This window comes from Rana temporaria, chromosome 11, assembly GCF_905171775.1.
Source record: "Rana temporaria chromosome 11, aRanTem1.1, whole genome shotgun sequence".
Lineage (NCBI taxonomy): Eukaryota > Metazoa > Chordata > Amphibia > Anura > Ranidae > Rana > Rana temporaria.
The window spans coordinates 55,238,703-55,266,639 of NC_053499.1; the positions used below are offsets into that span (position 1 = coordinate 55,238,703).

A 27,937-nucleotide genomic window follows, 5' to 3' on the forward strand; every position below is an offset into this window, starting at 1 on the left:
ATCTATATGTAATGTGCTGGGATGTGATCTAAGTACTGGGATGTGATCCAAGTACTGGGATGTGATCTAAGTGCTGGGATGTGATCTAAGTGCTGGGATGTGATCTAAGTGCTGGGATGTGATCTATATGTAATGTGCTGGGATGTGATCTATATGTAATGTGCTGGGATGTGATCTATATGTAATGTGCTGGGATGTGATCTATATGTAATGTGCTGGGATGTGATCTATATGTAATGTGCTGGGATGTGATCTATATGTAATGTGCTGGGATGTGATCTATATGTAATGTGCTGGGATGTGATCTATATGTAATGTGCTGTCATGTGATCTATGTGTAATGTGCTGTCATGTGATCTATGTGTAATGTGCTGTCATGTGATCTATGTGTAATGTGCCGTCATGTGATCTATGTGTAATGTGCCGTCATGTGATCTATGTGTAATGTGCCGTCATGTGATCTATGTGTAATGTGCCGTCATGTGATCTATGTGTAATGTGCTGTCATGTGATCTATGTGTAATGTGCTGTCATGTGATCTATGTGTAATGTGCTGTCATGTGATCTATGTGTAATGTGCTGTCATGTGATCTATGTGTAATGTGCTGGGATCTGTATGTAATGTGCAGGGGGCTTTGGAATATAAAAGGGGCTGTTGAAAGTTTTTTTCCTAAAACTTCCCTCCTAAAATTAGGGTGCGCGTTATACGCCGATAAATACGGTACATATATGAATGATTTTATTTACATCTGTATGAACATTGAATGTTGTTGCCCCCATACACGGAGGACGCCCAGTCCGATACAACAGGTATCGGATTAAGCATCGGAGCATTTGCACGCAAATGCTTGGTATCGGCACAACCCTAGGTCAACTTCTGTACAACCAGCCTGTTGTAAAAAAAATTGAAAAATTCACTTGATTAATGCTGCTGGAAGCCTCCCCGCCGTCAGAATACATTAGCTCTGCTGGAGGGATCCCCACATCAGTTGTGGGGATGGGGGAATTAGTCAATTTTCTGACAAAGAGTGTGTCCCTCTTTGTCAGTGGCGACAGATCAGCATTTCTCGGATATGAAATTGTTCAGAGTAGCTTGCAGTCTGCGTAAGGCTTGACTGACACACACACACTTTATGTGTGCTGTATAACACAAAAACATAGTGAAGTTTCCTATAATTTGACTGTAAGTGTTAATATACTTTAATATTTAAAGGGTAACTTTCAATTTTGTGCAATAATACAGCAAAATAAAATTAATGTAGCATACAAAATGGCTTGTGTAGCGATTTTATAATTGAATGTTATTTAAATAAATATTTTCCCCTTTCAAACTGCAATGTACATTGATTACCCAGAGAGGAATATTTTTTTATTTTCTCAACAAAAAGGGGAGTTAATCTTTATTTTTTTAAATCTGAACACCTTCACTGTTGCTCAAGCATTAAATATATACCTTAAAGCATAAAAAGGACAATGGAGTTGTTACATAAATATAACATGTTACACCCTTTTCTCACCTTGGCCAGCCTAGCTCTTTTAATGAGGTCATTTAGCTTGCGAAGAGCAGCATTCCTTGGCAGTGATTGAATGTCCTTGAACAAGTCTTGTTCCTCTGCTTCAAACAGTTTACGATTGTCTGGTATGAGCAGTGGATGGGACCAGAATGAACCAATATACACACGCACCACCTCTGGAGTGTTGATGATCTTGCCCAATGACCACATGAGGGCTCCATATACTCTCATAAGCTGCTGGGTTTCAATTTGATCTGCCTTGTTAAGCACAACACGGATTTTATCTTCATGGTTTTTGAGTGCTTTGATAACTTCAGAAAACTCATCGGATATATCCAGCTTGTGGGCATCAAAGAGCAGAATGATACGGTCGACGCGTTCTGCGAACCACTCTAGGACTGCAGCGAAGTCGTAGCCTGTCAGAACAGAAAAGAGGTTTCAGGTTACATAAAAATACACATACACAGATCAGTCATAACATTAAGGTCACCGACAGGTAAAGTGAAGAACTCTAAAAGTGGGGGGGGGGATATTTAGACACAAGTAAACAGGTGTTTAAAAGCAGAAAAAAACAAAAAACAAACAAACACATGGTCAAGGATTTAAAAAAACGTTGACAAGGGCCAGACTGTAATGGCTAGACGACTGGGTTGGAGCAACAAAACTGGTGCTCTTGGCATTTTCTCTGTCTGCAGTGGTGAGGACCTACAAATGTGGGCCAAGAAAGGAAAAATTGGGGAACTGACAGTCATGGGCAGCCAAGGGTCACTGATGCATGTGGAATGTGAAAGGCTAGCCTTGTAGTCCTATCCAATAGAAGAGCTACTGTAGCTCAGGTTGCTGGAAAAGTTAATGCTGGTTTCCAATATAAAAAAGTGTCAGAACACACAGTACATTGCAGTTTATGGTGTATGGGGCTGTGTAGCCACGCACTGGTCAAGAATGCCCATAATGACATGCGTCAACCTCTACAAGAGGCACGTGGGCATCACAACTGACCACAGAGCAATGGAAAAAGGTAGCCTGATCTCATGAATTCTAGAATGGTTTACCTAGGTAATATTAAAGCAATGCTTTCAGGTACATGAATACAAAAAATATGACCCTCCAATTGTCTTAAGACTATAACACAACATGAAATAAAAGCCTTTGCAAAAATAGCCAAGGTATTCACATATATTTTATGGCATGGTTTTAGGATAGTTTTCATACAACACCAAGTTTTTTTTTTTTTTTTTAATAAAGACTAAAACTAGAAATCACAAGTTTTATTAAAGTGGTTCGGTTGAACGGACAAGTTGAAAAACACTTTTGCCGATCAGCATCTAGTCATTGATCAGTATATTCCTGTCAGAATATATGCTCATCCCCCTCATTGTTGGTGTGAATGAAGGAATTTGTTCAACCTGCTGGCTGAACAGAAAAAAAAATGACCAGCTTCAAACTATGAGCAGCCTACAGCCTGAAAAATCTAAGTGTTCAAACTAATAAATCCTAATGTTACCATACAGAAGATAGCCAATATGTACAAATATAAGAATATGTGCCCCCCCCCCCCCCAGCTGAACATAACACAGTGACTAGTGTTGTGGGATGACAGGACATATACATAAAGGAGGGTGAATTTTCAAGGGTGGATATTTTTGAAACATAAGATCACTTCTCCTGATGTTGCCTTTAGCCAAGTCTATGATGATTCTCTCAGCTAGGTATGCAACTTTCACTTTTCACTGTGTACTGCGGAGGGGCTGGGAGTGGTTGGGCAGGGGGGTGGCAAACTGCCAACCAATGCCAAAATATATCTGTACATGAAATAACCATTTCCAGCACAGTTCTAGCTACTGATGGAGATTGACATATTTATCCATTTTGGGCAATTGTATAGAATACTCAATATATGAAATTGCAATAATTAAAGTGTAACTTTAGTCAAAAAAATAAATAAATCAGGTCCTGCTGGGTCACTTCAGGCTGGCCCCTTTTGCAAGTATGGCTATGTAAAACATTACAAATAAGTGCCTATATGGTTGAAAATCCAGTAATACACTGCCTCACCCTGCTCTGCCCATGCTCAGTTGCTCCCCATTTTCAGCACTGTGGCTAAAATCAGAGCCACTAAAGGCCTACAGATTACAACTTTAAGATTTACTGTTGCTGAACGGGGAAGAAAGCAACAGGAATGACACAGATTGTGCAATGAGCATAGGGAACATAGACTAGGGAGGGAGAAAAGAAAAGCAGGAGAGGTGACAAACTCTGCTGCCAGGAAGACACAAAAGTGTTAGCTCTGGCTCACACTAGTGCGGCTTTAAAATCGCGATAAAATCAGTGCGATTTGCAATGATTTAATTGTGGCTTGAGGGTTCATTTAACAGAGTCGCCGCAATAATTTGAACGGTTCCATTGCCGGCATTTGAATTTTCAAATCACATGACAAATCGCACCAGTGTGAACCAGGGCTAAATCTTACAAGCATAGCGTCTTATCTCATCTCCCCAATATTCTCCACTTTAGCCAGCCATAGATGGTTTGAATCTGGAAATTCAAACCATCTATGGACAGGCTGATTGTACCAAAGTCGATGCATTGGGGGTACAACCAGCATGTCAAATTTTTAAATGAGATTATAGCCGCTGGCAATAATCACTGTGTTCTCCCGGCAGAGATGGCCATTCAGAATGACTGGGCTATACGATCAGCAGTGGCTGCCCAGTGGCAGTGGCTGACCGCCATATTAACGAATGGCGGTCCGACAGTGGCTGCTGCTATTCGCATGTAGCCACACACAAAGCAGAAAGCGATCAACTGCATCTAGTCTTGGACATAGGTCCCCAACTGCAGCTAATGGCTCTGTGTGTGGCTACATGTGAACAGCTGCTGATCACATAACCCGGTCATTCCAGCAGAAAGAATTCACTATTCCTTCCAGCAGGAATTTGGCAGCTGCAGCTAGACAACCGTGTGAAAGAGGGCTAAAGGTTCTGTCATTCTCCCCCTCAAACGTTAATATAAATATACCCTCAAGGTCGCAAATACGTACGTATTTTAATTGAAGAAAGTGACATACAGTTTGAGACCAAGGAGAGGGGGAGAGTTCTCAGTAAGGAAGCGACTGCACTGGGCTTCAAGAAAATGGCAGCCTCCAGTAAGACGAAACAGAAAAGCAGTTTACCGTTATGGGTAAAACATTTTTGTTGCAGTTTGCTGAATTTGCACAGGTAAGTGGCACTAATGTGTCATAAGAATAAATGCAGGCATAATGAATTTAGGCTTATATTCTTTGTAGAACGGTCTACTTCTTACCCAAAGATGAAAATTTGAACTTTCATCCTTGACAAAATTAACAAAAACAAGCATGCGGACTTGGAGAGGGCTTCCCAGTCTCTCCAGTTGGACAGCATTCCTTCAACTTAAGTATCTGCAGTTTTTTTTTTAAATGCAACTACTAGAATCCTATGGGATGAGAAAAAGTGCCAGAGGTTGACGGTCAAATTCAGTTTCCCTTATAAGGCTGCAAACACAACAGTCACTATTTATAAACAGAAACCCTCCTTGCAAGTGCACTGAAAGTGGTAGTCTTATGATTCCACTGAGGCTCTAAATTATGCAGAATTTTAAAGTCTGCAGGACATGTGCTATACAAAAAACACACACACACACACACACACTATCTGCCTCACCCAATTTTTTATATATTTTTTTGCCTCGCCCAATTTTTCCAAAAATCATTTCTAAATGAAACACATAAGGGCTTAATTAGACAGTCGATCAGACCCTGAGCCTCCGTCTACTGTGTGTACTTACATTCACCTTGGACCTACCTGCAGGCAGCCCATAGAAGTAGATGAACACACAGCAGCTGCACAGACACAATCGTCTAATTTTGACATGCGTGCAGGAGGGGGTGCATGGATCCAAATGTTGACCCAAAATTTGACATGCGATTGTGTCTGTGCATTCACTTATGGGCTGTCTGCATGGAGGTCCGAGGTGGATTCATGTGCAGCAGACAGCAGCTTAGAGATTGGAATGACAGATCCGATCACCCCTCTGAAGGAACCCTTAAAACTATATTTATGGGTAAATAAGTCTCTATACTCTAGAATCAATTTGACAAAGAAAAAAAAAAAAACACCACACACACACACACACACACACAACTATAGCTGGGCAGAGATGGACAGTTTTTTGCATTCAGCCGTCATACAAAAAAAGTATTTCTCCATCCATACAAGCATGGTAGATAGAGGTATTCCCCCACCTGGGCACTGTATTCTGAGAGCAGGACCCAGTGCTGATCAAAAATTGTCAACAGAAGTTGATCGAATAGACTTCGATCAACAATAGACTTCTATCGAATAGGCACACTGATCGAATTTGGTCCCTGCTAAAGCCGCCAATTTTAATTCATCTGTGGCCAGCTTTAAGGTCTACCATTACCACTTAAAGAAACACTTAAAGATGAAGGATGACTTTTCTGGAAGAACAGATGAATATGCAGCAGTTAAGAGACAAATGGAACCAACATTATTACATGGTATACATCGGCCTACTTAATATAGACTTTGCCCAGAATGGGTGGGGCTTTAACATCTTCTATCTGGACAAAACCTTAAAAAAAAAAAAAAAAAAAAAACACAACACACAGGTACGCAAAACCATAAATGATTTACAAAAATAAAAGCTACTTTTTAGATTAGCATTATAGTAAAATGATGATCACAAAATGACTCCTAAATGTGTAAAGCATGTGGAGATATAAAAGGTATACAGAGTAACAGTGGTGTACAATTCTACATCACACTGACAACCCAGTCCTGTAGCAACCCCTTACTACAGCCGGGCCGTGGGTGCGGACGGTCGGTATGAGAGAGCCGGAAGGCCAGGATATTAGCACCGGGTGAAAGAGATAAGCGAGCCAGCAGAGGACATCATCTCTCTCCGCCCCCCGCATCGCTGCTCTTCCGTCCTTTCAATGCCAATGTCGGAGGTGCACAGGGAGCAGAGATGACCTCATCTCTCAGCCCCCCCGCATCACCACTCTTCTGCCTTCACTCGGCACCCACCACATGGACCAGTGCTGCCACCAATGCAGTGACAATTCGCATCTGGTGGCAGGTGATGTGGCAAGTGACATTCCGCATCTGGTGACAGGCAATGTGGCAGGTGATGTGGCAAGTGACATTCCGCATCTGGTGACAGGCAATGTGGCAGGTGATGTGGCAAGTGACATTCCGCATCTGGTGGCATGCAACGTGGCAAGTGACATGCTCAGGGCTCCCACTGATTCTGCATTATGGAGAGTTGAACCGTGTCATTTATTACTACAATGTAATAAATAGAACTAATGCGCTGACAAATTGCCGGCGAAAAATCGCTTACTCCCCACGTGCCAACCCCCGCCCTGGGCCTTGCCACAATTTTCATCCATGGCACCCGTCCCTGGAGCGAAAAAGGTTGGGGACCACTGCTGAAGAGTACACAGGGAGAGCACAACTCTGTACTTTGTAGTTCCATGGAAGCCTTTCACTGTCTCCATTTATCAGGAGCACACAGCAGCCGATACAGAGCAAGCTGTCAGTACCCAGCGATTGGTAAACTCTGCCTATGTAATCTGCTCTTTCACCATGAAAGAGACAGGCAGGTGAGGTCTTGCACAGCATGGCAACGAAGCAGTGCCACTTTTGCCTCCACCTGGCCCAATGCCATTTTACTGCAAGTCTCAAACCTTCTTACCACACCTATTTTGTAGTGCTTTGGACTACGATTTTGAAAGGCTCATAAAATGCCCCTGCAGCATCTGAACATGTGACGTTTCTACACAAAACTCAATGAGAGGAAGAAATAAGCTCATTCCCATATTAAGCTTTTGCAGAGCGGAGACGCACACAGCCCACTCTGCCCAATGGACAGTCAGATGTAAACGGACCAGCTGTACGTTTACACCCCACTGCCATCCAATCTGGCCAGATGGAGGGTAATGGATCCCCTCCTATTTGTTTTTAGCAGATTGGAGGTAGCTGGGTGTAGATAGATAAATGGAGGTTCCAATCGAGTCTGCCTGACAAAATGGACAGGCAGACCCAATCGGACCCCTTGTGTGAAAGGGACCTTACAAAGTGCAAACTTCCAGGTTTCCTATTGAAGAGACGTACTATGGGGGCTGAAGTAGCCAGAACGTGGAGCAGCTTGTGCATCTTCAGCTTGTTCAGCTCTGAAAATGAAAGCAAAAAGCTGACAGGTCTTCTAACTTTGTTTCTACAAATGCTCTTCTTTCAAAATGGTCAGTAATCAGATCTATTTTGGGATCAGGAGATGCGTCGTCGGTGCCTGCACCACCACTCACAGCAATGACATGACAACACGGTGAAAAGAAGGAATGCCATACGCAGTGATTTTCTTTTGAATTGGTTGACATGTGTATGACCTTAGGGCTATGTTCAGACATGGAAGAACATTCAGCACTAGTGGGTGTGGAAGCTCTTTTGACATTGCTCCCAATTTTCTGTTAGCTTTCAGATGAGACATTTTATTGGCAAGTTTAATATTGCTTTAATGCTTCCCCCCCTTCAACTGCCCATATCTACCATCTCTCCTCACTAATGCCTTCACATTGACAAATGCTTATTTGTAGAATAAAGATATAAAAGGAAAATAAAAAAGTTCAAGTTTTCATTTTGCAAATGGCAAGACTCCTTTCACACTGGGTCGTTATGCAGGCGCTATAGCGCTAAAAATAGTGCCTGCAAACCGACCTGAAACAGCCGCTGCTGTCTCTCCTGTGTGAAAGCAACGAGGGCTTTCACACTGAAGCAGTGCGCTAGCAGGATTGTTAAAAAAAATAAAAAAAGTCCTGCTAGCCGCATCTTTGGAGCTGTGAAGGAGCTGCTCTGCTATCAATCCATCCACTGTAAACAATCAACGGCCAGGCTAAGCGGCGAAGAGAATGGCGGGGGCGAGTGCGGGACTTTCGAGGGGTCAGGTAAAACAGGGGGGCTGGTATTGGATGTTTTTTCACCTTAATGCATAGAATCCTTTAAAGGTGAATTTTTTTTTACCTTTACAACACCTTTAAAAAAGGTAAAAATATATATATAAAAAAAAATTACGGCCACAATGTGGCTCTTAAATTGCCGGGAGGCCGTCTATATACGGCCTCCAGCCACTGGGGGGCGCGCTTACAGCGCGCGCAGTGCCTGGTGGCCACGATGTCCGCCAGGCACCGCGATCAGCAGTCACAGAGACAGGGACATGGATCTGTGTGTAAACACAGAGATCCACGTCCTGTCAGGGAGAGGAGACCAATGGTGTGTCCCTTGTATATAGGGATAACCATCAGTCACCTCCCCCCACAGTAAGAATCACCTAGCAGGGCACACATTAACCCCTTCCTCGCCCCCTAGTGTTAACTGTATAAATGTGACTAGCAGAGAAGGGGTTATCAGTGCATATTTATAGCACTGTTCGCTGTATAAATGTTAATGGCCCGAAAAATGTGTCAAAAGTGTCCGCCGTAATATTGCAGTCCTGACAAAAATCACAGATCGCCGCCATTACTAGTATAAAAAAAAAAAAAAAAAAAAGTCATAATTCTATCCCCTATTCTGTAGGCGCTATAACGTTTGTGCAAACCAATCACTATATGCTTATTGCGATTTTTTTTTATTGGATATTTATTAGGGCTGTGCAAATTAACTTTTAATTAATCGATTAATCTTTAATTTTTTTGATCGATTAAAATTCTTTTGATTGGTACTCACCTCTCCGCCGGCTTCTGGGCCTTCAGGGAGTTCCGTCGGAGATCCAGTAACATCACGGACACCGGCGGGGCTTGCCGTGTCCATCTGAAGGGCTCCTTTGCTGTGCCTTCATATCTGCATGCCGGCGGGACCTTACAATCTGCCACACGCAAGGGCTGTTACACTTCCCTCTATCACTTCCCTTTATCAACCTGGGATTCTACAGCCATCCACTGGGAGCCGTGATAGTTCCCTTCATGGAACATCTACATGCCGACGGACTGATGTTAACCTCTCCTCATCTGGATTCAGCAGTGGTATCATTGTACACATTTTTATACCAGTATCATACTTAGCTACATGTTTTTATGACTGCTTTTGTTACTGTTTGGTATTACTCGCACCATTTTTACAGTATATGTAGCTACATCGATTTTATCTCCAGTGCAATATTTATTTTGTTACCTAATTGAAGACTATAAAAGTTTTAATGCTATTCCCATCGAGCGCTGCCTTTGTATCATGCTATCCATGTTTCCAGTGGTTGGGAGCTGCACTGGGAATCAGCCTGCAAGGAGATCAGCTAAAAGTAGTTGGATCTGTATGTGCATTAGAAATTAATCGAAATGAGTCGATTAATCGATTAAAAAAAAAAAAAACGATTAAATCTAACAGAAAATTTTTGATCAGTAACAGCCCTAATATTTATTATAGCAAAAAGTAAAAAATTAGTTTTTTTTCATAATTGTCGCTCTTTTTTTGTTTATATCGCAAAAAATAAAAACCACAGAGATGATCAAATACCACCAAAAGAAAGCTCCATTTGTGGGGAAAAAAAAAAGGACGTTAATTTTGTTTGGGAGCCACGTCGCACGACCGCACAATTGTCATTCAAAGTGCGACAGTGCTGAAAGCTGAAATTTTGCCACTGCTTCATCGGGCCGTCTCATCCCACTGGGACACCCGATGGATCAGTCGGCGCTACTGCAGGCTGATCATAAAACCGAAGACAGACCAGAACCGATTTGTTCGTCTCTAGGTTATAGGGAACTAGAAGCAATGGCACCATTTTTTTAAATTAAAATCATTTTATCACACTGATCTAAGTGGGACCAAATGCTTTCAAGGGTCTTATAGACCCCAGATTTCTCCACAAAGAGTACCTGTCCCAAGTGCCCCTGCAATTGGTTTGGGCAGGAGGGGAGGGGGGTTTAAGTGCCCAGTAAGCAAGTGGTTAAGCCCACTGTACAAAAAAAATAAAAAAATAACACCCAAGCAATTTGGGCCACACATGCACTATTAAATTGTAAGCTCTAACAAGCGGGGCCCTCTGATTCCTCCTGTAGCTGTACAATTGTAGCTATACCGTCTGTCCTCATGTTGTAAACTGTTGGTGCAATATGAATCCTGTATAATAAGTTTTTCTTCCATGTCAATGACCTGGAAGTAGCACACAGCCAGAAATCCTGTGCTGCATCATTTTTTTACATTGAAGTTAATCAGTACCTAAAGTATCATTCAGCATGATAGCCAGGCAGCCCATACTTCAAAGGAGAGGTTATAAAAAAACAAACAAAAAAAACAAAACTTATTTTTGAAGCTATGTGGAAAAAAAAACTACCATATAAAAACTGTGTTAAATTCACTAATACATACTAGGTCTGCATTGTATTTGTCTCCCACTTATGGCAGTTCTGTCATCCATACTTTATATTGCTAATCTAGTCCATATTACAAGAGGCAGGACACTTTTCCTTGCTCATAACTCTGCCATTACATAAACCTCCTCCCCACAATGAATCTTCCATACAGTGAAGTGGAAGAAGTTTGGATTTCAAGTAGAGGTGTCCCAGGGTGCAATCGACACAATAGCTTGCCTGTTCCCGCTGACTTCAGTTTCCTGTTCAAATACCAATGCAATGGAGAAAGGTAATAAAACCGTTATCAAATCTCACCAACATCTGGCCCATTGATGCTTTTATTACAGGCTAAACTATCTAAAGTTTCCTCTCATTTTAATCTCGAAAATTGTTGGCACTTAACTTGTTTATAGTTAGCATAGCAACATTATAGCAACACAGATTATGATGAAATGAATATGATTAAAGTAAAGCTTGCATCAAAGTCCACTTATTAGGACTGCCTTCCCCATCCACACCCTTGAAAATATGTGGCATTAAGAAAAACAAACACACGAATTAAAAAAAAAATCATCTATTTACACCCTGGCTTTTGCTTGCAGCACCTAGGTGAGAGAGATGTCAGGAGCACGATAATGGAAAAGTAGACAATTCAAACTCTGAGAGGATACACACCACTATAGGTTGTCTCCTTTACCAGATTTGGGGTTCTCAGCTTTCACACAATCTTTCAGAAAGGGTTAAGTCTTCTGGTTTTTCACCCTAATGCATTAAAGGTGAAAAACCTCCTGTGATGCAGCACCCCCCAGAGTCCCCCTTTCACTTACCTGAACCCCTTCTTTTCAGGGACGAGAACGAGCACAGAAGCTCCAGCCACTGCCTTGGGTCCTCATTGGATAGATAGAAGCAGGAGCCATTGGCTTCCGCTGCAGTCAATGAAATCTAGTGACACAGGAGCCAAGGGGCGGGGCCGAGTACTGCTGTCTGTGTCAAAAGGATGCAGCAGAAGGACTTGGCAGCACGCTCACACGGGTGCCCCCATGGAATGAGGGTCTCTGTGGGGGCACTTGATGTGGAGGGGGAGCCAGGAGCGCAGCCGGGGGACCCCAGAAAAGGAAGATCGGGGCCACTGTGCAAAACCCTCACACAGAGGAGGCAAGTATGACAGGTTTGTTTCAGGTCCTAATTCAGACCAAAAGACGCACGGTGCTCCTGAGCAAAGTTGCACCGGAGATATGTGAATCGGCTCCATAGAGAGCCGATCACAATCCCCTGCTATTGCTAATTGGATGCGGAGATCCCATGTCCAATTCGCAATAGTGTGAACACAGCCGAAAGGTCTGCAACATCACCCTTCCCTAGGCTTCATGGGCAGAGCAGAAGCTGTAGTAAAGAGATAGAGATATATATATCTCTATCTCAGCTTCTCTCGAGGTGCCAGGTTAATAGAACAGCAGGGAAGCATGCAAAAAGGCAAGTGCAGGCTACTTTTATTTTGCTTCAAAGCATAAAAGTTCACCTTTTAGAACATATTGCACACATATTTAGGGTGTAACAACATGTTCTTATGCCACTCCTCACACCCTCACTACCACCCCTACTGACAGCAGGCGGGGGTCTTCTGCAACACACCCACTGTCAGATTTTGAAAACTGTGCAGCAATGCAGGGAATCACACCCAGGAATCTGTGAATGACAAGACTAAAGTCCCATCTTCCACCTTGGCAGATGGATTTGTAGTTTGAATGAACTGCTGATCAGAGTGCCAGCAGCTTATTCAAACACAGAATCTGTTGATTGCAGGTGCAATATTCTGCAGGCTCTCGTTATAAAAAAATAAATGCACTTTTTTTTTACCAGCAAAAATATGTGCATTCTTTTAATAAAGCAATATTAGACTTAAAGTGGAGTTCCACCCATAAATATAACATTACATCAGTAGTTTTAAAAAAATGTCATTAGTCCTTTACAAAAATTTTTTTTTTTTTTTTTTAGATGCCTTCAAAGTGTTGTTGCTAGGCAGAATAGTTAATCTTCCCACTTCCTGCACCTAGGTGCTTAATGCTTCCTAACCTACACCGCACAGACTCCTGGGAATGTAGTGGGTGTAACTTTCCAGGAGTCTGTGCACTCCCCAGTCTCAAAGAATCATGTGACTTGGACAGCACAGGTGCTGAAACCTGATCTGACACTGCTTGTGCAGCACTGAGCATGTGTGAGATTTGCAAGGCTGAAATCCAGGAAGTCATACAGTCTGGCTTCATGATGCACACACTTAAGATGGCCCCAGTCAATTTCTATTTTATAAAGTGTCTAAATGCTGTAACAACCTAACAAAACGGACCTTAGTTTACAGACTAACTTTACTAGAATACATTAAGCTTGTGTATTACAGGGGTATTTATATTTAAAAAGTGAAATTGTGGCCGGAACTCCGCTTTAAAATGGGTACAGGCCCAAATTTGTCAGCCTGAAAAAGTTGATTTTATTGGGGATACTTTACTAATTATTATTATTCTTTATTAATAGCTGTAGCCTGCCCATCTAACAAGTTTATGTTTGGGTTAGTTTGATTATGGCTGATATTTATCATATAATTTATATCCACGCTCTTTATGATGATGCTTATGGGAAATAGGACATAATGATGGCTTGTCCCCCCCACCGGAATGCTAGGTCCGCGAGGCTTATGTATTGTAGGCGTGACAACTTCCGTTACGACGTTGCACATTGAGGTTTCCGGTCTTTATGGTTCGTATTACTTACAGCGTGTCTATGCGAGCATTTTCAGTTTAGGCCTTCTTTTCAGAATGAGGCTTGAGACGCATGCCATGCAAGCACTTCTTTTTTAGACCTCTAGTTAGAACGAGGCCTGAACCACATATCGGGTATTCCATTTTAACTATATGCCATGTTAACATCATTGTTTGTATATCTCTATTCAAAACGAGGCTTGAAACACATGCCATGGACACCATTTTGACAAAACCCGGAAGAGGTAATTGATAATTACAGATTTTCCATTGGAGCCATAATTCGTTTATGGGGGTTTGTCTATTTATATAAGGGCTATTCTAACAGTGGGTCAGTACCCCAGATGATGTTCCCTTGAATGAAACGCGTTGGGAAGGACTGATGCCACTGTTACTATAAATTTTAAGAGCTTTTTGAGAATGTTCCACGGACTGTGTGCACATCCAGTTTTGTTATATGATTTTTTTCACTTGGAGACAGGGCTGTGGAGTCGGTAGATAAATGTTCCGACTCATCAGTTTTATGTACTTCCGACTCCGACTCCTCTGTATTAATATGCAAATGTATTTTATACATTCCTTGAGGGAAAGAAACGCAACCTACCACCAGTGTCATCTTAAGAGCATTATAGGCCCCCGGGCAATACAGTGCACTGGGGCCCTGTCTACACAATCACGCACGAGAATTACTGACAAAAAACATAAAATTTACTGGCAGAACCACATTTTTTACTGCCACTGCAAAAAAAGTACCTAAAATTATAGTTTTCAGTGCCCAACAATGCAAATGTCAGTATTTAAACTATAAACATATAGCTAGTGCTATTAGCAATGTGTTTAAGTTAAACAAAAGTAAAAAAAAAAAATGTCTTCATTAACATGAAGGTCAGGTTACTATAACCCAGCCAGCACAGAGTTTCCTCTTACATCAGAGTCTGCAGGATTCCCCCTTACAGTGAAAGGGAACTCTTATGTAAAGGGGAACGCTGCAGATCATGATCTAAGGGGGGAACTCCGATGTGGATGGGGGCTATGGTGACCAGAGACAACCTTATATCAGAGTCCACTGCTTTCTCTTTCCCACTTACATCAGGGTCCGCAGACTGAGTTCCCCCTTGCATTGTAAGGGGGAATCCTGCAGACTCTGATGTGGGGAGTACTCTGGTGACCAGAGACCACCTTCCTTAGATTAAATACACTAAGGTAAGGGGGGTCACTAATATAGGAGGGGGAACCTTTATATCAGTGGCCCCTTACATTTTTGCATTCACTCCCCCCTTACATCAGCAACCCCCCGCACTCGTGGAGGACCGGATCTTCTCTGTGATTTCCGCGAACTGGGCATGGGCAGTTCTAACCCGTCACTCTCCATAATTTTTTACTGGGGTTGCTGGGCAGCCGGTGGGGCCCCCCAGGCAAGCGGGGCCCCCGGGCAACTTCCCAGCGTGCCCAATGGAAAAGATGGCCCTGCCTACCACAGGACTACTGGCTGGGAAGCCAACAGTCTACTGTATTGCACAGTTTAAGCAAAAGACAAACACAATGAAAACAACGTTTTATAAAAAAAAAAATATCAAATCAAGTGGCTGGATAGTAGCAGCAGGCATAAACATCAGGAACAGGATCTTTACCAGTTCAAAAATACAAACCACATTATTTGGTTGTTTTAGAACCAAAACAAAGCTTATTTATAATGAACCAAAAACAAAATCTGTAAAACCTAGAAATGGTTTATATTAATCTTGAAATGTAGTTATAGGCTTAGCAAATGCAAATCAATTCAATGTAGAGTTCTAAGGAAGAGAATTGCCTCTGCCAGATCCTCTTTCATAGAGGCTCTTAAGTCAGACTTTATTATTTTTAGGGCTGAAAATAATCTTTCGACACTGACTTGGGTGGGTGGCATTGCAGTAACTATTCTGGCCACATCACTAACGATCTCTGGATAAACAAGGATGGCTTCTTCAACAGTAAGTTTTGATGAGCGATCATACTTTTCAACTTCTTTTAGTGCTTTATAAAACTCCTGTTGGAATTTTTTTTTTAATTCCAATCTAAATTTAGTCGGAGTCGGTGCATTGTTTGTCGACTCCAGGTACCCAAAATTTCCCCCGACTCCGACTCCTCGACTCCGACTCCACAGCCCTGCTTGGAGAACACATATGGTGTTTTTATTAGATGTATATTATTTTTGTTATCAGTCAATAGATATCTTGTCATCATTTAGCGCTGCACTTTTTTTCTAAGATACTTTACTTGCGTCTAGAAAATACAGCAAAATCCAGGGAACTGGAAAGGGTTAAAGCCAATTTACACAGCGTTAAATCGCATAATATGCACATCTGGGGTATTTCTAAATGTGGTTAGAAAAAATCTAAATATGGAGGAAACCTTTGTTTCACAGCCAGTTCAAAGTCAAACATGAATACATGACAATTTTTGGGGCAAATTATTTTAATATCATGTTATTAATTACCACCAGCCTAATGCCATAAGTTTTATAGTATAGATGAAACAAAGCACGGCCCAACATCCTGTTATCAAAATCGAAAGCAAAAAAATATGACAGTCACCGTTATTCACACTGACAATAACACGGAGGGCACTTTCATCTCTTACATGACAGGATGTTACCAATTGGTTCAAAAAGACAGTTGTATTCGGGACCCAACACAACTGCAGTATGTAAAGTAAGGCAGTGTTGAAGAATGCAAATTATACTTTTTTAAATAATCAGACCATTTAGGGATGGTACCCAGTGTTATGTTAAAAGCAGAAACAGACATTTCACTTTGAGGCCCCCCCACATGCTTTGAATGAATAATCGCCCGTGTCCGACCTAAGGCTGCATTCACATCTAGGCGGACAAAATTGCGACGTTTTGTCCCGCGAATTGCGGCGACAAATAGCGGCGTTTTGTACCACGATTGTCCGCCTAGATGTGCCCCTAGATTGTCCCCCTATGGAGATGGTTCCCATCTCCTATGCCGAACGCCGAAAGCCATCTGAAAAAAAGGTCCGGGACTTTTTTTCAGGCGGCAGGCGTTCGGCGTGGAGATGTGAACCATCTCCATAGAGGGCAATGTTAAATCATCCCTCTGGCGTGTCGGGGTGGCAGCGGGCGTCACACTATAGGCGACAAAACGCCTAGGTGTGAATGGGCTCTAACCGCACTGGCTCTGCCCGTGTCCGACCTAACCGCACTGGCTCTGCCCGTGTCCGACCTAACCGCACTGGCTCTGCCCGTGTCCGACCTAACCGCACTGGCTCTGCCCGTGTCCGACCTAACCGCACTGGCTCTGCCCGTGTCCGACCTAACCGCACTGGCTCTGCCCGTGTCCGACCTAACCGCACTGGCTCTGCCCGTGTCCGACCTAACCGCACTGGCTAGCATTGTCATTGAGAGCAAGTGTTGCGAGAGCCATTAGAGCAGTGGTCTTCAAACTACGTCCTGGGAGCAAGATGAAGCTCTTTGCTTGGTTTGAGGTACCATTTCATCCACCGATACAAAATACTGGAGGTTTAAGTCCCCCCACTGAGAACAATGAACGCACAATTCCTCCCAACGACACCAACATGGAGGCCCAATGACATCATTGATGGGACACAATTCCTTCCCATTGCATTTGAGAAGGGGTGCAAATCCTCCCACTAACACCAATTATAGGGCACAACTCCTCCACTGACAAAGATGGGGGATTGTTGCCCCCCCCACTTCCAATGGCCACAGTCCGGCTCTCCTAAAGTCTGAAGGACAGTAAACTGGTCCTTTGTTTAGAAAGTTTGGAGACCCCTGCGTAAGGCTTAATGTACACAAGACGTTTTACAAGCTCTCCTGAATGATTTACCTTGACAGATAGTAAACATTTAAAAACGTCAGTTTTGCAGCGTTTACGTTCCACGTTTAGGAGCGTTTTTAAAAAACTTTTTTTTTTAAATAGTTACAAAATGTATCTCTATTACCTCCGAACATCCGTTGAATGCATTTTTGTCGCTTTCCAAAAAATGCTTCTAAACTCAACGGCCTAGAAAGGACTATAAACGTCCCCATGTGCATGTACTGATAAGATAACACAGGAGAGTTCAGGGGCAGCTAAAAAAAAAAAAAAATGCCCATCTGCTTCTAAACGTCAGTTTACTAGCAGAAGTGTACATGAAGCCTTAAGCCTGGTACACACGATTGGATTTTCTGCGGACAAAGCGTAGGACATGTGTCTGAAGGGCGTTGGCCATGGACTTGTCTTGCACACAAACGGCAAAGAATTGTCAGAAAACAAAACACTAAAATACGTAGTATGTCAGCTCTTTTGCGCCACCCTTTGGGCAACTTCTGCTGTGTTATGGTTAGCATTGGTTCTGAGCATGCGTGTTTGTACTTTGGAGTTTTGTCTGGCAACACACGTTTGTTGGCGGAAAATGTTAAAGCATGCTTTCCAAACATTTGTTGGCGGAAAATCCGACAATTGTCCGATGGAGCATACAAACGGTCAGATTTTCTGACAACAGCCTGTCATCACACAATTCCCGCAGGAAAATCCGATCGTATGTACGGGCCTTTAGAGTGCAAGGCTTAATGTACACGGGATGTTTTTACATGCTGCGTTTTCTACTCATTTAGTTCTATTTGTAAATGTACTGGGGAAAATTTTTAAAATACAGCAGAAAATGTGCAATATCCAAATCACAAAATTCTATCTAGAGGATTTTATTCTCAAAAGAAAGCCAAGGAGAATCACCACAGTAAACATGATACGTGTCAGATCCTTAAACATGAATGCAAATAAAAGAAATCAGTGTACACCCTTCATTCCTAGGAGATTGCTGCATTGTTTCAGGAAACTTCCTTGGTTTAGTTTACTAGATTGGTTACTCTGGTCCCTTATCTACCCCCCACACAATGCTTCCTGTACGCTGCATGAAGCGACTACTGAGGCAGGCAGGGAAGAGTGAAACAAATACAGGAACAACCAATAGAGATGTGGTTAGTTTGTGGAAAATAATGTGGGTAACAATTGTGAAGAGCCAGCTGCCAAAGTCATCACAGTGGCTGTGTACATCGGAGAAAAATGCTGTCACCTCCCCTTCCCCCACAGAGATCCTTTGTGACACAAAGCATCCAAGCTGATCTAGTGCAATGACTCTAGGCCAGAGCTTCTCAACCGTTTTCAGGCACTCTTTAAAATTCTGCACAATCTTGAGGCACCCCATTCTAAAATGCTGAAAATTAAAGTAAATGTTTCACATAACGCAGCAACATCCAGACATGTAGAACACCCAACACAATGCTAGAAGTGATTGTATTCTAAGCAAATACACCTTTGCCCAATGGTACCAATATTCCACATTCTCTCCGTTTCTCTTCCTTATGCAGTTAATGTGACCCCAGTGCTGACGGCGAGGGGCAGGGGAGAGGCAAACAAGAATGCTGTGCACATTCCCAAGGTCTCCCTTATCAACAGTTGCGGTCATTAGTTGTTGGGATGCTGGTCTTCTATCGAAAAGTGCATCCCGTCAGATAATGCCTCCAACGATGTGCGTATGCGCAGGACACAACACCACTCATCTGATATGTTGATTAGCTGGTGTGACGTCAACACTGAACATACGCAGATCATCGGAGGCATTATCCAATGATCTGCAATGGGAAAATGTAATCATGCAACAGACCGAAATCCACCTGTTCCGTTATCGATCAATTCTTCTGCATGAGCAGAGAGGCAGGCAGAATATGACGATTACCTTCTCCCTTTGCAGATTGTCAGATAATCCACAGTGTCGAGGCCACGGCAGCTGATCAACATACCTGGAGTGACGTTGCATCTTGCGCAGATCATTGGGAGGCATTACCTGATGGGGAAGGTTGTAATGGTGCACAATGAGGCAACCTGAAGCTTTGTGTAACCAAAAGGCAGGCATGATCCACCTGTCAGCTTGTACAACCAGAATTTCAGTCAGGGTGTAATTTCAGTCAGGGTGTAATTCAGTGGCGGCCCGTCCATAGGGGCGCCCGGGCGCCGCCCCCCATCCCCCAGTCAGTAAAAAAAAAAAAAAAAAAAAAAAAAAGAAGATTTTTTTAAACCTGTCCCTTTAAAAAAAAAAAAAAAAAATCCAAAAAAGGGCCTCATATGTGCACTGTGTCCGCGCGCCGGGCACAGTGCAGAAAGAGTAGCGCCACGTCTGTGCAATCACGGGATTGCAGACGCGGCGCTACATTGGAAGCCAAAATATAGCATTGTGGCGTTCTCCATCGCGCCACTTGCTTCCGGCGCGATGGACAGTATTGATATCGCCGAGCGGGTGCACCCGCTTTCAGTGTGCACCCGCTCGTCTCTGTGCTTGTTCCGACGTCACTGGCAAAACAGGAAGTGACGTCGGGACTGCCTGAGCTCAGTGCGCCCGACCGAGGAGAGGAGCAGGTAAGCTATGCCTGCCTGCTATGATGTTGTATGGAACACCACACACAACACCAGCTGCTTACTATGCCTCGGTGACAGCATCCAACCCCCCCTCCCCCCCCGCTTATTCAACACATGACGGCCGCCCCCCCCGCGCTTATTCCAAGAAGTTTTTTATCTAATATTCGGCGGACATCCCCTCCCACCCCCCGCTTATTTAAAAAAAAGTTTTAGCATGTAATATTCCGCTGCTGGCAGAAAACCTCCAGCACCCCCCCCCCTGCTTAATCCAAATTTTTTTTTTTTTATATTTAATATTCAGCAAAAATAATGCCAGGCAACAACCCCCAATCAATGTTTTTTTTTTAAATGTTATATTATTAACAGTTAAGCTTATTAATAGTTTCTTTATAATAGTTGATTCAATTTAGCAATAAGTGGGTAAATGAATTATAAAAAAAGTTTTTTTTTAATAACCGGGCCCCGCCCCCCCCCCCCGTTATTAAAAAAAACTTTTTTTATAATTCATTTACCCACTTATTAACAACACTTATTTTCTATGTAAAAATTAATTACAGCACAAATAGCGGCCGGTAACACTACCCCACCAGACCACCACCCCCCCCCCCCCCCCCCCCCCCAATTATTAAAAAAAAAAACTTTTTTTATACTTAATGTGCAGGGAAAATATCGCCGTCAACACCACACCACCCCCCGCTTGCAAATTGTCCTGCGACTTGGGACTGGTAAGTTGCAGGATGAGTTGGACCCGATGATTTCCAATGAGAACTGTTCATATCTGTGCAACTTTGAAGTAGTCCCTGCATTACTTTGTCCCACTTTGATGTGACTTGAGGTCCATAGACCTCCAGAATACACAGGCATTGCTTCAAGTCGCTGCAAAATCGCACCAAAAAATTGTGGCAGAATCTTGCGACTTTCAGGCTAATGCAGTCTGAAAGTTGCACAATTCTACTGCAATTTTGATGCGATTTAAAGCAATGCCTGTGTATTCTGGAGGTCTATGGACCTCAAGTTGCATCAAAGTGGGACCAAAGTAATGCAGGGACTACTTTGAAGTCGCACAGATATGAACGGTTCTCATTGGAAATCATGGGGTACGACTTGTCATGCAACGTTTAAGTCCCAAGTCGCAGGACAAGTAATGTCTGCAGTCTCTGGTAATCTTGTGCAGTATGTCCGCAGTCTCTGGTAATCTTGTGCAGTATGTCCGCAGTCTCTGGTAATCTCCTGCAGTATGCCCGCAGTCTCTGGTAATCTCCTGCAGTATGCCCGCAGTCTCTGGTAATCTCCTGCAGTATGCCCGCAGTCTCTGGTAATCTCCTGCAGTATGCCCGCAGTCTCTGGTAATCTCCTGCAGTATGCCTGCAGTCTCTGGTAATCTCCTGCAGTATGTCCGCAGTCTCTGGTAATCTTCTGCAGTATGTCCGCAGTCTCTGGTAATCTTCTGCAGTATGTCCGCAGTCTCTAGTAATCTCCTGCCCATTTCGAGTCCTTCATTACTAACAGTGTCATATTTTAGTTTGTTTGCACCGATCTGTAAGGCTGCGCTATATACCATGATTTGTGATGCTGGGGCTGTATACTCTGTGCTGTGACGCTGAGCTGTATACTCCTGACATTGAGTGGAAGCAAGTGGAATACAGGGGACGGAGCGGTGGATTCTATAAGGGGTGTGGCTTATGAGAAGTGGGAGGGACCAAATGTGGAAGGGCGGGGTATTGCGCCCCCCATCCTAAAACTTCACCAGCCGCCACTGGTGTAATTTCAGTCAGGGTGTAATTTCAGTCAGGGTGTACAGCAGCCTTTCCTAACAGCATCAAAAGGGATATGCTGGAAAACCAGCATCTAATCAGTGCGAGTCCCCTTGTCAAAATACAATAGCATCGCAGGGGAGATTGTGGCATCAACATCGCTTGTGTTGGCATTTTTTCCCCCCTCTTTCAACCTGCTGGGTTGGATGAATGGAAAAGAAAAAAAAAAAAAGGATTTTTGTACTCACCGTAAAATCCATTTCTCTGAGTTCATAGACGGACACAGCATCCTTTGACCTTAGGGTTATGCTTCTTCCTACCAGGAGATTTAGGCAGAATTCTACAGCACTTAAGGTGTTAAAAACTTTCCTTCATGCCGCTCCTCCCAGGGGGCGTGGCTCCCCCAGGCATAACCCCCACTCTGCTTTAGCAGCCTCAGTTCGTAACAAGCAGTACAAACAAAGGAGGGGTGGGTGCTGTGTCCGTCTATGAACTCAGAGAAATGGATTTTACGGTGAGTACAAAAATCCTTTTTTCTCTTTCGTTCATAGACGGACACAGCATCCTTTGACCTTAGGGACGTCCCCAAGCAGTGTCAAAAAAATTCGAGGGGTGGGAAAATAACACAGCAAAAACAGGTTACACCCCAAACAAAACCGGAGTTACTCAACGGAGGAACTCCAACCTTAAACTGCCGCCTGTAACACCCTGCGGCCGAAGGAGGCATCAGAAGATGCACTCACATCCACCTTATAAAACTTTGAAAAAGTGTGGAACGACGACCAGGTCGCTGCCTTACACACCTGTAACACAGAGGCTTGGTGTCGGAAGCCCAGGAGGCCCCGATCGCCCTGGTCGAATGCGCCATGACCCGAAAGGGAGGCGCCCGCCCCTTCAGGGCGTAGGCCTGAAGCACAACCTGTCGGATCCACCTGGAAATGGTGGCCGACGAGACTGCCAGGCCCTTACTGGGACCGGACACAGACACGAACAGCGAGTCCGACTTCCGGAACGGAGCTGTCGCCGACAAGTAAACTCGAAGGGCCCGAACCACATCCAGAGAATGTAAAGAGGCCTCCTTCGGGTTCTTCGGCTGAGGACATAATGATGGAACAACAATGTCCTCGTTAATGTGAAAGGCCGAAACGACCTTCGGAAGAAAAGAGGGCTGCGGGCGCAGCACCGCCTTATCCTGATGGATGACCAAGTAGGGGGCCTTGCAATACAAGGCCGCCAGTTCAGACACTCGTCTGATAGAGGTAATAGCTACCAGAAAGACCACCTTCTGCGACAAAGTCAGCAAGGGGATCTCCCGAATGTCCTCAAAGGGGGCACGCTGAAGCGCCGAGAGGACCAAGTTCAAGTCCCAAGAAGGTAGCGGAGGGCGCACCGGGGGGGCCACATGCCGGACCCCCTGCACAAACGTGCGAACCAAAGAATTCGCTGCCAAGGGACGCTGAAAATAAACAGCCTGAGCAGAAATCTGACTCTTGATCGTGCTCAAGGCAAGAGCCTGGTCCACTCCCCGCTGTAGGAACAGCAGGATCCGGGACACCACGTAAGTACGGGGGTGCCACTTCATCTCCTCACACATAGAGATGTATGCTTTCCATGTACGATGGTAAATTTTTCGAGAAGTGGACTTCCGTGCACGCAGCATGGTAGAGATTACCGGGCCCGACAGGCCCCGGTCCTTCAGTACCTGGTTTTCAACAGCCACGCCGTTAAAGCCAGTGACCGTAAAGCAGGATGGAAGATCGGGCCCTGAGACAGGAGATCTTCCCTCAGAGGCAGACGCCAGGGGGCGTCTGTCACCAGACGTACCAGGTCCGCGTACCAAGAGCGACGCGGCCAATCCGGGGCGATCAGGATCGTTGGAATACCTTCGGCTTCCACCCTGCGCAGCAGGCGGGGTAGGAGCCTTAGAGGAGGGAAGGCGTAAATCAGGTGATATTGACCCAGGGAGCCACTGACGCGTCTGCCCACGGGTCCCTTGACCTAGCCACAAACCGTGGTACCTTCCGATTGAGACGGGACGCCAGAAGGTCCACGTCTGGAGTGCCCCATTTTTGGCACAGGATCTGAAACACCTCCGGGTGGAGAGACCACTCCCCTTGATCCAGAGTCATGCGACTTAGGAAGTCGGCTTGCCAATTCAGAACTCCCGGAATGTATACCGCCGACAGGGCCGGAACGGACCTTTCGGCCCACCGAAGTATGTGAGCGACCTCCGTCGCCGCGGCCGAGCTCCTTGTGCCGCCCTGATGATTGATGTACGCCACGGCCGTGGCGTTGTCGGACTGGATCCTGACAGGACGGCCCTGTAGCTCCAGCGACCACCTGACAAGGCACAGCTTGATCGGCAGGCGGGACTCCTCCCGAGTCCAGCGCCCCTGGGCTGACTGGGTGCCCCAGACGCCCCCCCAGCCGAAGAGGCTGGCATCCGTCGTGACCACTGTCCAGCGGCACGGAAGAAAAGACTTCCCGGACCGAAGCACCAGAGACGTCAGCCACCATGCCAGGGAAGACTTGGCCAGATGGCTCAACCGAATCTGGTGATCCAGAGAAGATGGGACCCTGTCCCATCGTGACAGAATCTCCTTCTGTAGTACCCTGGTGTGGATTGGGCATACAGAACTGCCTCGAAGGAGGCCACCATCAGACCCAGAACCCGCATGCAGAAGCGAAGAGATGACCACTTCTGGGTCAACAACTGTCTCACTGCAGATTGCAGGGTCAGCAGGTTTTGCGATGGGAGGAACACTTTTGTCTCCCCCGAATCCAAAACCAGCCCCAGGGGTTCCAGCCTCTGGGACGGAACCAACACTGATTTTCTGAGATTCAGAAACCAGCCGAACTCCTGCAGAGTCCGACACGTGATGGACACGTCCTCCTCTAACTCTGAGCCTGAAGAAGCTCTCAGGAGAAGGTCGTCCAGGTATCCCACGATAGCGATCCCTCGCTGCCGTAGCAAGGCCAGGATCGGGGCGAGCACCTTGGTGAACACCCGTGGTGCCGACGCCAGCCCGAACGGGAGGGCCACGAATTGATAGTGGTCCTCCCCGATCGCAAAGCGCAGATACCTTTGGTGGCTTGTGCAAACGGGAACATGCAGGTATGCGTCCATGATGTCTAAGGACGCCATGAAGTCCCCCTGGTGGAGGGACGCCATGATAGAACGGACCGACTCCATCCTGAATCGCTGCACCTTGACAAAGGAGTTGAGGGCCTTTAGGTCCAGGATAGGGCGAACCCCTCCCTTCTTGGGGACCACGAACAGATTGGAGTAGAACCCCCGAAACCGTTCCAGCGAGGGGACCGGCACAACCACCCCCCTGTCCAGAAGATCCTGGACAGCCCCGGACAGGGCTAGCCGACGATCCGGAGGAAGCTGGAGGTTGGATGGAAAAAAATCTGTTTGGGGGACAAGAAAGGAACTCTATCTTGTACCCCGAGGCGACCACCTCGCAAACCCAACGGTCGGATAGAAGAGAATTCCACCGATCCACGAAGTCGTGAAGCCGTCCCCCCACCCGAGACCCGGGCGGGGGCAGACCTTCATGCGGAAGCAGGCTTGTCCGCAGGCTTGTTCGGTTTTTTGAACCAGGGGCGCTTACGCCCGGCAGCAAGGGCTTTTTGCACCTTGCGGACCTTTTCCAGCCGCGCTGGCGCACGAAAAAAACCGTTTAGGGGGTAGTAAAAGTAGGACCTTGCTTGCGGCGAGGTTCCCTACCCTTCCCCGACTGAGGGAGCAAGGTGCTCTTACCTCCAGTGGCATCCTTAATGATGTCATCCAGGGATGCCCCCAAAAGCCGTCCGCCCTTAAAGGGCAAATCTACCAAGGCCTTTTTTGAGTACTGGTCAGCCGACCAGCACTTCAGCCATATAAGGCGGCGCAGAACCACTGCGTAGACAGAAGCCCTGGAAAGCAAAGGAATCTAATCCATATCCGCCTCGCAGAGAAACTTCTGACCCTGAATCAACTGTTCAGCCAGGTCCCTAGAGGACTCGGAAGCCCCCTGGACCTCCAGGTCCTGCAGCAGGAGCTTCGCCCTTTCAGTCAGCGTCTGAGCTACCAGGGCTCCGGCCAGAGCCGGCCTTACCACCGAACCCACCACCGAGAACAGGGAGCGGGCCACGGCCTCCACTCTCCTATTAGCGGGGTCCTTGAAAGCAGGAGCCCCCTCCACAGGCAACGTAGTAGCCTTACTCAGTCTGGACACAGGAGGGTCCACCGACGGAGGAGTGACCCACTTTTTTAAAAAAGTCCTCCTCCAGGGGGTAACGGTAGCAAAGCTTTTAGGAACCGTAAAAGCCTTTTGCGGTGTATCCCATTCCTTATACAACATATTGTCTAAATAAGGAACACAGGGGAATACCTTAGCGGTACGCGGTGGTTTGCGGAATCCAAAAGGACTGACACCGCTGGTGTCTCCGCCAAATCCTCTAAATGAAGAGCCTCACGCACCGCAGTAATAAGAGCTCCAACAAATTCCTTATCAGCAGACTCCGCAGCAGAGTCATCCTCGCTGTCCATGTGGGTTAAGCCCGCATCCTCTGACATGACAGAACCAGAAGCATCAGATTCTGCGTCAGAGATATCCCCAGAAACAGCCTCCGGGGGGGGGCGCTTTTTTACCCCCCAACCGAGCACTGGCTGCTTCAAACCTGGTGAGAAAAGACTCCAGGACAGCCGACACCGATTCAACAGATGTGGCAGGGGGAGGGGCGCTTAAGGGTTAATTCCGGCATTGTAAGAAATGAGGGGCCTGATTCAGGCTCCATATTGCTGTTGCCATTTCACCCCTACTGCCAAGGGCAGGAAAAAAGTCCCCCACAGGTCACCTCCCGGCCGCTAGAGCACAGTATGGGGCCCCCTGAGACTCACCACCCCCTGGTACAGCGCGGTCTGTGAAGGCAAGTGTGTGCTGAGGAGAAGCTGCAGCGCTGCGTCTGTCCCCTCAGATGATTCGCGGTCTTTTTTCCCCGCCGAAACGGCCACTAGAGGCCGAACTAGTGCTGAAAATGGCGCCGGCCACAAGAAAATGGCCGCCGAATAATACAAGCGCGGCTCCGGCAAAATGGCCGCCGTTGCGCAGTTTTAAAAAGACAGTGTACCCAAAAATGACAGTACACCAAAACAGCACACAGCACACACAAAAATGCCCAGAATGTCCACCACAGTCCCCTGCAGTGACACAGAACAGCCCCAGCCATACCCGAGTGAAAAAAAAAAAATATGAGCCCCAGGGAAAAAACCCCCTGCACAGCCGTCACCCAAAGGGGAAAGGAGGGAGAGGAATAAGGGAGAGAGGAAAGCAGGGGAAAACCCTCAGTCGACCTCCCAAGGGAAAACATTCCAGCCAGACCACTTACCTGAGTAAGGGGCCACTACTTACCTGTCCTGCGACTACCTGGCTGGAGGTATCCCAGACAGAACCAACGTCCGCGAACGGCATGGCTGTCAGCCAGACACACTGTGACAAGGCCATAGAGACCGGTCATATGTGTGCCCTAGAACCGAAGTTCCCCGGCCGCCCCTGGAGCAATGGGGCCTGTCGTGGACGTCCCAAAGCGGAGCTGAGGGCCGGCACACGCTCGAAGGCCGAACCTGGGGGGACTACAAGGGTCGAGGACCCAGCCTGTCACCCAGTCGGCTGTTGATAGAAGAATCGCAGGATTCAAAAATAAAAATAAAATAAAAAAGCGAGGAAAAAACTCGCAAAATGCAAAAAAATTTGCAAGAAAAAACTCCAGAGTCCAGGACTCCAGAGAGAGCCTGACTCTCCTGACGGTTAGGCAGAAACAAACTGAGGCTGCTAAAGCAGAGTGGGGGTTATGCCTGGGGGAGCCACGCCCCCTGGGAGGAGCGGCATGAAGGAAAGTTTTTAACACCTTAAGTGCTGTAGAATTCTGCCTAAATCTCCTGGTAGGAAGAAGCATAACCCTAAGGTCAAAGGATGCTGTGTCCGTCTATGAACGAAAGAGAAAAACACACACACACACACGCAGATTGTTTGGTAGAAAGGTTAAGCATTCATTAGATTTTAGCCCATCATAAATTTAGTTATCAAAACAAGGGTCCTGCATATGCTCGGGACAATGGTACTGCAGCTCTGAA

The 27,937-nt window shown here is 45.7% G+C and overlaps 1 protein-coding gene across 1 annotated transcript in view; it reads right to left on the bottom strand.

The window, feature by feature from the left end:
- EHD1 (EH domain containing 1) overlaps nucleotides 1-27,937 on the bottom strand; it is a 57,719-nt gene that overhangs the window by 6,824 nt on the left and 22,958 nt on the right. The window contains exon 3 of the mRNA XM_040328556.1: nucleotides 1,518-1,930. Within this exon, the coding sequence (XP_040184490.1) occupies nucleotides 1,518-1,930 (413 nt within the window). The remainder of the gene's footprint in view (nucleotides 1-1,517; nucleotides 1,931-27,937) is intronic.